Genomic DNA, 13120 nt, shown 5'->3' with positions numbered 1-13120 from the left:
TAGACTGTTTTTTGAAAGATTATGACTGTTAGCATACATGTCATTCCTCACTGACTATCTGTATTTACAGACAGACCCAAATTGCCTGATAACTACACTCAGGACACCTGGCAGAAACTTCATGAGGCAGTGAAAGCCATACAAAGTAGTACTTCCATCAAATACAACCTGGAAGAGCTCTACCAGGTAAGGCTCCATGTATGGCAAAAAGTAGAGCTTGTTAGAATTCTCATTGAGATATAAATCCTGAATTTTCTTAGACAAGGACATCTTCAGGACATGATGAGGCCAGCATCCTGTGTCTGTCTCACTTACCTAGTTGTTTTTATAGTTGTCTGAATCACATGATTATCCAACTCTAGTGAAATGTGATACAGACGTGGATTATGTGGTCCTCGGTATTGTTTCAGAGTCAATAATGAAGGAAATACTAGAAATCCAAGTGTTTGCCTCCAACAAGGACAGGAGTCCTATGACAGCATGTCCGGAGTCAATGAGTGTTCTCATTTTTTGGTGGTTTTGGGATTTTTGTTTTATGTTTTCAGGCTTAAGCTCCTAGAAAGATATCTAAAGTTATTCCATTAAAGGAGAGAGATGTGTTTCTAAGAGCCACATGACTTAATATTTTCCAAATACGCAGCAAATTAATGTTATAATTCCATTATGTTATATATAAAACTCTTATTATGGTTTCACTTGTTAATAGAGATGTTTTTTCCCACTTCATTGTGTTTTCTGATTACTTGTTGCAATTCAAATGCAAAACAGATTTTGATGTATTTAATTTAAAGTAATGATGTTCTATTTCTAACATAAAAAATGGTCAAAAGTACATTTTACTATTTGGATATTCCATTTACAAGCAGACTGGTTTTTCTGATATTTTGTTTTTAAAGAATAACATTTGTTAACTAATCTAATATTCACATTTTGGGTAGCAATATGATATCCTGTTAAGAAATATGAATTTAAAAATTTTTTGTGTTTACATAAGTGAGTACATTGTAAAAATTATGGAAACTACAAAAAGAGTACAAAGAAGAAAATAAAAACCATTTATGTTCCAAAGAAGACTACTCTTGACAGTTTGATGGATATATGTGCCTTCTTTGTCTTAAGTTTGTGTATTGTATTTTTTCAACTTTATTAAGGTATAATTTTACATATACTATGTATTTCAATAAGTTTTAACATATATATACAATTTTATGACCACCACCACAATCAAGATATAAACTATTAATATTTCCACCACTCCAAAAAGTTTCCTGAGGCACCTTTCCATTTAGTCTTCTCCCCTGACTCCCAATTATTGGCAATCTGATTTGCTTTCTGTCAGTATATTTTGCCATTTCTGGGGTCTCATTTGAATGGATTTTGCAATCTTTTTGATACTTGACATTTTTTTGGGGGGGAATATTGGGGAACAGTGTGTTTTTCCAGGTCCCATCAGCTCCAAGTCGTTGTCCTGGCCCATGTGGGAATCAAACCGGCAATTCTGTTGTTAAGAGCTTGGGCGCTAACTAACTGAGCCATCTGGCTGCTTCTATACCTGACTTCTTTCCCTTAGGGTAGTGCTTGTGAGATTCATGCATATACTATGTGACAGTAATTTGTTTTTTTGTTACTGAGTAGCATAGGTATCACAGTTGGTTATCCTTTCACCAGTTAATGGTTATTTGGGATTCCAGTTTTTGGTTATTATGAATAAAACTGCTGTGAACAATAACAAATAGGTCTTTGTGTGGACATACGAAAAGGTCGGACAATTAAGTTCAAACTTTCCACTGTGTAAGTGAACTTAATTGTCCGACCTTTCGTATATTCTCATTCCTTGTGGGTAATTATCTAGGAGTAGATTCTCATGGTTATATGGAAAGTGTATATATAACTTTATAAGATATTTCCTGCTTTTCAAAATGACTGTCCCATTTTGCAGATTACCAGCAGTATATGAGAATTCTAGGTTGTTCCACGTCCTTGTCAACATTTGGTATTGTCAGTCTTTTTAATTTTAGCTATTAGTGGAATTTCACTGTGGTTTTAATTTGTATTTCCCTAATGTTGCAGAGCATCTTTTTATGTGCCTATTGCCATTCTACATACCTTTCTTTTTTTTTAATTAAAGTTTATTGGGATAACAATTGTTAGTAAAGTTACGTAGATTTCAGATGTATAATTCTGTAATACATCATCTATATATCACATTGTGTGTTCACCACCCAGAGTCAGTTCTCTTTCTATCATCATATATTGGATCCCCTTTATCCTCATCTACCACCCTTCTCTCCGCTTACCCTCTGGTAACCACTAAACTATTGTCTGTGTCTATGAGTTTTTGTTTCTTCATTTGTCTTGCTTTTTGTTGTTTTCAGTTTTATATACCACATATCAGTGAAATCATATGATTCTTGACTTTTTCTGTCTGATTTATTTCCCTCAGCATAATAATCTCAAGATCCTTCCATGTTGTTGCAAATGGTACTATTTCATCTTTTCTTATAGCAGAATAGTATTCCATTGTGTATATACATCTTCTTTATCCATTCATCTATCGAAGGACACTTTAGTTGTTTCCATGTCTTGGCCACCATAAATAAAGCTGCATTGAACATTGGAGCTCATATATCTTTACGGATAAATGTTTTCAGATTTTTGGGGTATATACCCAGGAGAGGGATTGCTGGGTCATATGGTAATTCTATTCTTAATTTTTTTAGACACTTCCACACTGCCTTGCGTAGCAGCTGCACCAGTCTGCATTCCCACCTACAGTGTATGAGGGTTCCTTTTTCTCCACAGCCTCTCCAATACTTATTTGTCTTGTTGATGATAGCCATTCTGACTGGGGTGAGGTGACTACATACCTTCTTTAATGAAGTGTGTGTTCAAATCTTTTGCTCATTTGTATGCAGTTGTTTTATTTTCTTACTATCAAATGTTTGAGTTTATTATGTGTACTAGGTGCAATCCCTATACCAGATATTTGCCTTGTATTTTAGTATTTTCTCCCAGCCTGCAACTTATCTTTTGATTCTCTTCATTATGTCTTTCAGAGAGCATAAGTTCTAAGTTTTGATGAAGTCTACATATCAGAGTTTGGTCTTTTATGGATTGTGCCTTTAGTATCTGTCTGAGAAATCTTTGCCTACTCTAAAATCATAAAGATTTTCTCTTGTATTTCCTTCTAGACATTTTAGGATTTTAGGTTTTACATTTAGGTCTATAATCTCAAATTTTTAGATTTTTTTGTATATGGTTGAGGTAGAAATCTACGTTCAATGTCTTCCCTGTAGGTGTTCAGTTGCTCCGGTGCCATTTGTTGAAGAGACTATCCTTTCCCCCACTGAACTGCCTTTGCTCCTTTGTTGAAAATCATTGTCCATATGCATTTGGGTGTAATGAGTCTTGAAATCAAGTTGTCCTCCAACTTTATCTTTTTCAAAGTTGTTTTGGCTATTCTAAATTCTTTGTGTTTCCATATGAAGTTTAGGATCTGTTTGCTAATTTCTTCAAAAAGCCTATTAGAGTTTTGATTGGGATTGCGTTGATTTATAGGTCAGTGTGGGGAGAGTTGCTATGTTGACAATACAGAATCTGCCAGTTGATCACAAGGAATAGCTCTCTGTTTATTTAGATCGTCCTTAATTTCTTTCAGCAATGTTTTTTAGTTCTAGTATTCATACATGTCTTGTACATCTTTTGTGAATTTTATCCCTAAGCATTTCATATTTTTGATGTATTATAAAGGGTTTTATAATTTCAATTTCTGGTTCTTGCTACATATAGAAATACAAATTACTTTTATATGTTGGTCCTGTATATTGCTATTTTGTTAACCTCCCTTATTTCTAGTAGCTTTTTGTAGATCCCATCAGATTTTCTACATAGACAAGCATCATCTGTGAACATAGTTTTTCTTCTTCCTGCATGCCTTTTATGTATTTCCTTGTCTTGCCTCACTGCACTGTTTAGAACCTCCAATATAGTTAATAGAAGTGGAGGAAGCAGACGTCCTTGTTTTGCTCCTGATCTTAGCGAGAACGCTTTCAGTCTTTTGTCATGGAATATGGTATTAGCTATCAGTTTTTCAAAAATCGCCATTGTCAGGTTGAGGAAGTTCCTTTCTGTTTCTAATTTGCTGAGAGTTTTTATCAAATACTTGTTGGATTTTGACAAATTCTGTGAATATTGAGATGATCACATAATTGTTACCTTTCAGTTTATTAAATTGATTGATTTTTCAAATATTAAACCAATCTTGCATTCCTGGAATAAATCCTACTTGGTCATGAGGTGTTATCTTTTTTATATATTGGATTCAATTTACTGACATTATGTTAATTTTTGCATCTGTGACCACAAAGGTTTTTGTGTTGTTTTCTATTCCTGTAATATCTTTATCTGGTTTGGGTATCAGAGTAATGCTGGCTTCATAAAGGAGTTGGAAATATTCCCTCCTTTTCATTTGCTAGAAGAGTTTGTGTAGAATTGGTATTATTCTTAAATGTTTGAGAGAATTCCCCAGTGAAGCCATCTTGGCTTTCTTTGTGGAAAGGTTTCAAATTACATATTTCTTTAGTAGATATAGACCTATTCAGGTTAACCATTTCTTCATGTTCACTAATCTTCTGTAATGTCTAATCTGCCATTAACACTATCTGGTGTAATTTTTATCTCATTGGTTATTTTTCTCTTTAGGTGTTCGTGTCTTTTTTTGTATCTTCTCTATCTATACTTAACTTTTGAACATATGGTATACAGTTATAATAGCTGTTTTATTGTCCTTACCTGCCAATTCTATCATCTCTGTCAGTTTGGGTTGTTTTGATGGACTGATTTTCTCCCCATTAAGGGTTGTTTTTTCTACTTTGCATGTCTGATAATCTTTGATTAGATGTTGGACATTGTGTATTTTGACTTGTGTGGTATTTTTGTATTCCTATAAATATTCTTGAACTTTATTCTGGACTTAGAAGTCTTGCTTTTAAGATTCGTTAGGCAAGACTAGAGCAGTGTTTGTCGAGGGCTAATTGCCCCCACTACTGAAGCAAAACCTTCCTGAATGCTAGTGTCCTGTGGTTTTCCAGTCTGGCTGGTGGGAAGTTGCTATTCTAGGCCCTGTGCGAGCAGCAGACACTGTTGTGTCTAAATTTCTGTGTGGTTCTTTCCCTCCTGGCTTTGGTAGTTTACCCACACACACTCTGCTGACTGTTCTAGGTAGACCCTGGAGGGCTCCTTGCGTATCTTCTAGCTCCACCATGGCTGCATCTCTCAATTCTGGGCCTTCATGTGCAGACTCCAGCCTTAGCTCCAGGTGCCTGCTCTGCAGCCTGGAAACTGGCTGCAGGAATCGGGAGCTGTTGGAGCCTGTTTGTTTCTTGACTCCCAGAGATCACTCTTTCATAGCCCAACGTACATTGCTTTGAAAACTGTTGTCTCATATATTTTGTGTGTGGCGTTTTGGAGCAGGGGGGTGGTAATTCAGGCAAAAGCTTTAGTCTAGTTCATCTTTACCAGAAGCAGTCCCACCAGTGCCTAAACTCATAGGTTTTTACTTTAATAAAATAGTGTATCTTACAGCTAGGGCTTATTCTTTTTTTCCTAGAGGTTGGACTATCTAGTATCAGTTGCCCATCATCTTCTTAGCAGAATGACTTTGCTGTGCCTTTTCCTCAGTGCTATGTCTTGTATGGTCACTACAGATGTTATCATGAAGTGTTTTCAGATGTCCAGGGTGTCCATATGCGAGTCTGGGGACCTTGAGGGCTTTGGGATGCTTACCCCAAATGGCCTCACACATTCCAGGGGACATCTCAGAAGGGCCCGTGTGAGGATGCGTTGATGAGCTTATGGAGGGGCATGTGCATAAGCAGGCTCCTGGTCAGTCCAGAGAAGTACTGAGGAGTCAGAGTACATTTCTACAAAGTTAGCTGCTCAGATCTTACGGAAGCAAATAGTAAGTGATGTCATTGTGAAATTATTGACCACTCCTGATCTCTGATCTAGTAGTTAGACATGCATTTGACTTGATGTTTCAAAATAGTCTTAAGTTTTTGCAGCGATCGTGTGGTATACACTTTGCCAAAGACACTTAGGTGAAAGTAACAACTCTCACCAGTGTTTTTTTTTTTTCTTTTAAGGAAGTTTTCAGGATGATTTGATGGAAAACCTCTTATATTTTGATATTGATCAGTTTCCTCAGAGAGAGGTCTAGTATCTCCCTTCTCAAGGTCTCTTATCTACCTGTCAAAGCATCCTCTACCCCATATAGGCACTTTAGGAGGCTTACCTAGAAGGAGAAAACAATTACAGTGTGTCTGCTGCAGCCTGCCTATTATTTGTTTGTTACTTTGTTCTTGTTTGGTAAAAAGGGAGATTCAAAGTATGGTGATGAAAAAGTCTTAACAAACATAGAATGACCCATAGTCATTTTCTTCCTCTAATGGCAAGAGGAGAATATTTGGAATGCATAGATCTTTTCTGTCTGTTTTTAGTGACCTGAATGTAGATTTGTAATCACTTATTTGCTGAAGAAAGTGTTTTTGTGCGTCTAACGTCTGTATGTTTTAGTCATACTTGTCAGCTTAATGAGACATTAGAAAATTGAAGATGACAATTTTTGAGAAGGGTTTCAGAGGAAGGCTAAGTGTTGATTTCACACTAGTTTTGATGCACAAAACAAACTTACCACAGAGGACTGAAGGTTCTGAGGAAAGCCCTGCTATTTATCTCAAGCCGTGCAGTAATATCTCTATGAAATCCTCCTACTTGATGATAATTTACTGAAGGAGAGTGGAATAGATTTCGGTATTGAATGTATTACCAGGATGGATAAAACTAATTAGAAAAAGTGGGGGGAAAAAACAACTCAGAAAATGGTAGGCAAACAGACATATTATTTGATGAACCCATTTGAGAAAGAAACAGGTTAATTGAGTGTGAATTCAACTACATAAGTTATTCAAAAAACTGAGGAGGATATTCAAAGTCAAATATATCAGGCTTAGTAGGAAGGATTTCGTAATTCAACAACTTTCATCACTCAGTAAAATTAGTCATTTGTATTAGGTGATTTACTTATAACATTTGGAACTGGGAATCTGTTGTGCAGCCAGTGTTCATAGACGACTGGTTTTCCTAAAGCTCTGGTCCTAGGAAACTTTCCTCTCATATTTATTCCCTCACTGAGACTTGAGTCCTAATTTAGTTTTTACATTGTTTACTCATTTCTTAGAGGTAGGAACCTGGAAGGGTAGAGCCCTCTCCTCACCTCCCCGTGTGGTGAGCAGGTCACCATGTAAATAGACCCGCCTTCTAATAGGGTCTGTCTTCATGACTATTTAGTGCTTAACGAGGGACTGTTACTGCGGAGGGATTTTGTTCAGTCCTGAACTGCGCATGTCTCTCAGAATCCTGTGCTGGCCTTTTAACTGTGAAATGAATCGTGTGGCCTATGCCTTGTGCCCCAGCCAATACATCTTTGTTTGTAATAGTGGACCAGGAGCATGGTTTTCCCAAGGGCTTGCGAGGGAGGGGGTGACAGGAATTGGTTGTTTTTCATTTTTCACTTTCCTCTGTATAAATAACTCTTAGTACTTGCCTGCTTTTTCCTTTTTATGATTTCTCACTCTCTGATATGTTTCACTCCTTTTTCTCTCTAGTCTCAACTTTAGCCCTAAAGATTTTTACATAAAACAGGTAATCTTCCAGAATTGGTCCACCCTAATTTCATAAATGCTGTATAGTTCTTTTTATCCCACAGCTCACTTTAATCTGTTTTGGTATTCCGTGCTGGAGGAGAAGCATTTTGTTTAGCAGTGATGAGTGCACTTGGGGGTAAGGGTTTGGCACTACAAGTAGACAAGCAGTCGAGGTTGATGTGCTTGTCTGTTTTGCTTTAATACACTTGTCAGGCCTAATAGGGACAACCATCTGAAGAACTCAGGCGTGGTGACCTGGCAGACCTACTGATTAGAGAGCAGCAGTGATGCGGGGAAAATTCAGACGAGCACAGTTTTCCCACTTAGCTAGGTTGATACAAGAACGTCTTTATCCTAATACTAGTAGAACCCAAGTGCCGCTGCTTCCTCACTTCCGATTATTGGATTCAATTTCTTTTCTCTGCAATTACTCTTAAAGATGTGAACAGCAACAGCACCCTAATAGAAAACACATGGGACAGGTCAGAGTCAGCACTTCTTACACCTAGAGAAGGCATTTCTTAATCTCAAAATATGACTATACCTCCAAAACTTGTTTTGGGAAGGGGGCTCCTGTGTTGTGCTTCTCCTGTAACAGTATAAAAAAGCCTGCCGGGGTCCCTGCCAGCGTGGGTAGAGAGCAGGGCCTCCCCCTGTTTTCTAAGGTAATTAGGTGCCTGTAACATGAAGACACCAGCAGTGACTCAGCAAAAGATATGGAGAAATGACGGCACCCGCAGCAAACCCGGGTCACCCCAGGGTTTGGCCAGTTGTTTTAAGAGGTGCCCAAATTTACAATTTTAAAACAAAATTAATCTCAGTGTGCTTCACATTAAATAGTATGTGCCAAACAGGACATATGCTAGAAAGAGCTAGTTATAAAATTCAATGGCAATGTGAAACAATTGGGAAAAGATTGTTTTGAGGACATTGACTCCTGATTCAGGAATTAGACCTTTCAGAAAAAGGTTCTCATAAGATGTTCTGTGAAGGACATGTATCACTAAGCTTATCTTGATTTTTGCCAAAGAAAATGTGTTTTCATGTATAATATTAAAAACTTATTTTGTAATAATTATGTTTGTGGAATTATCTAATGATTAACTACTGGAGCAAAAGCCTTTGTCACGAGGTTATCCTGGGTTTTTGGTTTGTTTGTTTCTTTGTGTTACATCTTGTTATTGAGGATTAAATCCAAACAAGGGGGAAATTAATGTATATTGAGGTAGTATTTCCTATAAGTCTATCATTTTTATTTCGTAAGTAAAATGTGTTAATGAGTTTTATAAAATTATAAAAGGCTTCCATTAGTGCTGACAAGTTAATATACTTGGAAAAAGACTTAGAATATTTTTAATTATAAACATTTAACCAAAGTTCACAGTATTTATGTAAGGTTCAGGTAAGAATATAGTTGCAAGCAGGTAGCAATGTATGCTTAGATAATTTAAATAACTTTCCAAGATGATACAGCTAGAAACTAAGACATTCTTGTTCTAATAGTCTGTCCTCTGGCTCACACAACCTCTTCAAATGTAAGCCCCTCCTCCCCTGCCCGTATACATTGCAACTACTGCAATGATTAAAGATGACATAGTTGTTCTCCCTGTCTTTTAAAACCGGTTAGGCCTAGGCTAACCAGGCAGGGAAATGCATGGTAAAATTGGGCTGGTTTGCTGCAAAGCGCTTCTGCAGGATTGCTTTGCTGCTGGTAATGTGACATAAGCCAGCTTTAACCAGAGGAGGATTATCCTGGGTTTTTTAAGAGAGAAAAGGATGGCAGATTTTTCACTCACTTATGAAGACATGACTGCAGAGTGTTGGAATTCAAGGCTTTCAAAAAAGAATTGACGGATGTAAAAACAAAATGTAGATAGGAATCTGTAGTAAGACAAAATGTAGGACAAAGGTGGTGCTTTTTTGTTATATTTATAATAAACTTACTAGAAAAAGGGTATGATTTTTTAATTGTCATCATTCCACTTTCTCTTTTGACCCTTGTAAATATGCATGTTTCATATGTTAGTAATTACTGTGTTTATTTAATTTAGATTAATATGTAGCAGTTCTCTTAATATTAAGAATTGGGGTTATTAATACTTAAGAGTATTGCTACAATGAATATCTTTAAAAATTTAAGTCACCTTTTTCCCCCCCTATATATTCCCTAGGGAATACAGTATCAAATTAAATTTAGATTCTAAAGTGTTTCTAGTCTATATCTCCCTTTTTTAATAAAAAAAAAATAGTTCAAAATTAGTCAATAGAAAAACTACATTTCAGTTTATAGTATTTCATATTTGGATTGAATGAGATGCTGGTTTTGTACATGAGATTTGAAAGGAAATTTTATTAGAACTGGTAAGAATGTATAAATGTTTCTTTGATGTGGATAAAAATATTTTAAGAAAAGCATTTCTGCCTCAAAAACTTGTTTCTTTATTAACTTAAAACAAACTTAAGTAAATTGCACATCTAACCTGCAGAACAATAAATAGGAAACAATGCAACCTGGCCTGTGTCACCTGAGCATATGGAACTTTTTCCTTCAGCTCATTATGGACAGAATCATTGTATTAGTGAAAGTGAAAAGAACTAGACTTCCTGCTGTTCTCCCCCATTTGGAAGGTGGTCACTGAGGGTCTGGAGTAGTGATTTCCTATCATGTTTCCCCCAAAATAAGACCTAGCCAGACAATCAGCTCTAATGCGTCTTTTGGAGCAAAAATTAATATAAGACCTGTTATTATATTATTATTATATTATATTACATTACATTATACTATAGTAAAATAAGACCAGGTCTAATATTAATTTTTGCTCCAAAAGTCGCATTAGAGCTGATTGTCTGGCTAGGTCTCATTTTCGGGGAAACACAGTACTCTGGTTTCACATTATAATCATGAGTAAACTCACATTCCTGTGGCCCCCACTTCCGACTAATGATTTGGAACATTCAGAAACAGGGCTGTGGGGATCAAACTTGTTTTGAAGTCCCGAGCTGACTGGTGTGCAGCCACAGACTATTGCAGTAGGAAAAAGATGGAGTATTGTGCAATATTCAAACATGGTGCAAGCATACCACCTGGGAGCCTAGGTATCGTGTGGCTATCATAGGTGTGCGTTGAATTTGTGTTCAATATTAATTATTGTTAAGTACCATTTTTACCAAACTATTACTGTTTTCCAGTGTCCCAACAATAATTGCCCTAAACTTAAATATAATAGTTTATTTGTAGATTACATAAGTATGGGGGGGGGTGTTTCATGTAAATGATTATAGCTACATATAATCACGTAACTGTTTCTGTTACTATTACAGATACATATATATATATATATATGTTTTTGAAAGAACTAATTTGTTATTCATAGTGAATAATTCATTTATTCCTTTTGTTTCTAGGCTGTTGAAAATCTCTGTTCTCACAAAGTTTCCCCAACACTCTACAAACAGCTACGCCAGGTCTGTGAAGATCATGTCCAAGCACAAATTCTTCAGTTTAGAGAATATCCTTTTGTTGTCTCATGAAATTCTATTCATTACCTAAATGTTTTGAAACTGAACATTAATAGGATAAAGAACTAATAAGTATCCTAAATATTAAAACAACTTTTTAAATTCCTTTTATTTACAGAACCAAAACCTTAAATTTGTTTCATACGACCCAATACAATAGATTCTCTTTAAGTGGAATTTTTACTATTTATATCACTGCTGATCTGATTAAAGTGAAACAGTGTCCTTTCATTGGGTCTGGTGCAAGTATTTAGGAAACATTCTGAACAATGTCTTAAAGTTTGAGTTCTGCTATCCTTTATTCTTATAAAAATCCATCTGCATTAGTTTTCTATGATGTGTAACAAATTGCCACAAGCTTGGCAATGGAAACCAATACCCATTTGTCCCCCCACAGTTGTGTAAGTTAAGAGTAGTGGCTTGGCTCAGCGGGTTCTCTGCTCAGGGTCTCACAGGTCGAAATCCAGGTGTGTGCCTGGCCTGTGATCTCGCCTGACGCCGTGCTCGTCTTCCAGGCTCATTCAGGTGTTGGCAGAATTCAGCACCCTCAGTTATATGTTGTAGGACTGAGGTCACTCTCAGTGCCCCGTTCTTGGTTTCTTGCCACAAGGTCCCTTCTCTGACAGCATGGTTATTTGCTGCTTCTGGGCCAACAGAAAAATCCACCTCACTCTTCTTCTAAGACAGTCTTACATGACATAACCCATTGTATTCACAGTCCTGTTCACAGTCGAGGGGAGGAAGTTATAGGTAGGAGAATCTTAGCATTTTGCCACCTATGACCAGATGTCTACCAGGGAAACTCTGAACTCCTTAGCATCCTGTAGACAATTCTTTAAAATCTGGCCTCCATCTCGTTCCCTGGCCCCCTCCCATTACTGTAGCAACCCACATGTCTCATTAGGTAGGAATTAGAAAGTGGGTTTATAATTGCGGACAATCTACTTGTGACTCTCGTTCTTCATTTGTGAAATGAAATTGTTGGAACATCCTCGTTTCTAAGTTTTTTTCTAGCTGAAGGAATTTTTCTCTCCCATTCCCTTACCCTTGAGAAAGTTAAGCATTCAGAGCTCATTAAAATCTCCCTTGGCAGCCATAGCAGCTGTTGCCTGACGTTGAGGCTCTCGATTATCCCTGACAGTGAAGCCCAGGTCCAGAGTGAGATGTTTCAGTTTAGGACAGTATTTGTAGTTCTCTCCATAAATGGGTCAGTGAAGTCAATTCTGGTTCTGTTGTATTAACATCTGCAAATACATCACTACAGTATTTTCTGGCAAACCTCTGTCCTAAAGATTATGAGGTCATTTAGGATAATGGTGACCACACTTTTGGCCTTTTGGAACCTGGCCAGTGTGTACCATGTCTCAGAGAGGTCTTCTGAAGACATATTCAGGCACCCCTCCTGCCTCACTGCCCCAGTTCAGGAATCCTGGGAGCTGGGTCCAGGAACCCATGGCCAGGATATTCTCATCTGAAAAGTAGATTCCCAAACCTTCTCTCCAAGATAGGCACTTATGAGGGTGAGCTCATGTGACTGTCCTAATCCAGTTGTTGTCCCAGCTTACTTGAAGACTACTTTTTGATTACCTCATCAAATTATTCTCCTGCCAATTAATCCTACCCCATGGATTACATGAATGTGTTTATTAATCTACTCATTCAACAAGTACTTCCTGTCTACTGTACTTGAAAATAGGGAAATGATTTTTATCCTCCAGGAAGTCATGGTGCTGTGATAGAGGCAAGGGAATTACCAGTTTCCTGGATGCTCTGACAAAACCATGATTATAAAAATTATTGGTTATTTTACAAAAGGAAAAAAAAAACACTACCAGAGTAAATGTCCTTGTTAACTTGAGGCATCGAGTTCAAAAATGTTAAACTGTTGGTCAGGGACA

At 37.0% G+C, this 13120-nt stretch overlaps 1 protein-coding gene across 2 annotated transcripts in view; it reads left to right on the top strand.

The window, feature by feature from the left end:
- Positions 1-13120, top strand: part of CUL4A (cullin 4A) — a 56928-nt gene that overhangs the window by 1527 nt on the left and 42281 nt on the right. For both annotated transcript variants that reach the window (XM_088793658.1, XM_088793657.1), the window contains exons 2-3: positions 71-186; positions 11109-11213. In XM_088793658.1, coding sequence (XP_088649784.1) covers positions 71-186; positions 11109-11213 — 221 coding nt within the window. The remainder of the gene's footprint in view (positions 1-70; positions 187-11108; positions 11214-13120) is intronic.

Source organism: Rhinolophus sinicus, chromosome 16 (genome assembly GCF_057876585.1).
Source record: "Rhinolophus sinicus isolate RSI-liver-muscle chromosome 16, RSI-T2T, whole genome shotgun sequence".
Classification (NCBI taxonomy): domain Eukaryota; kingdom Metazoa; phylum Chordata; class Mammalia; order Chiroptera; family Rhinolophidae; genus Rhinolophus; species Rhinolophus sinicus.
The sequence above is the reverse complement of the archived record's forward strand: the minus strand, read 5'-3'. Positions and strand labels throughout refer to the sequence as shown.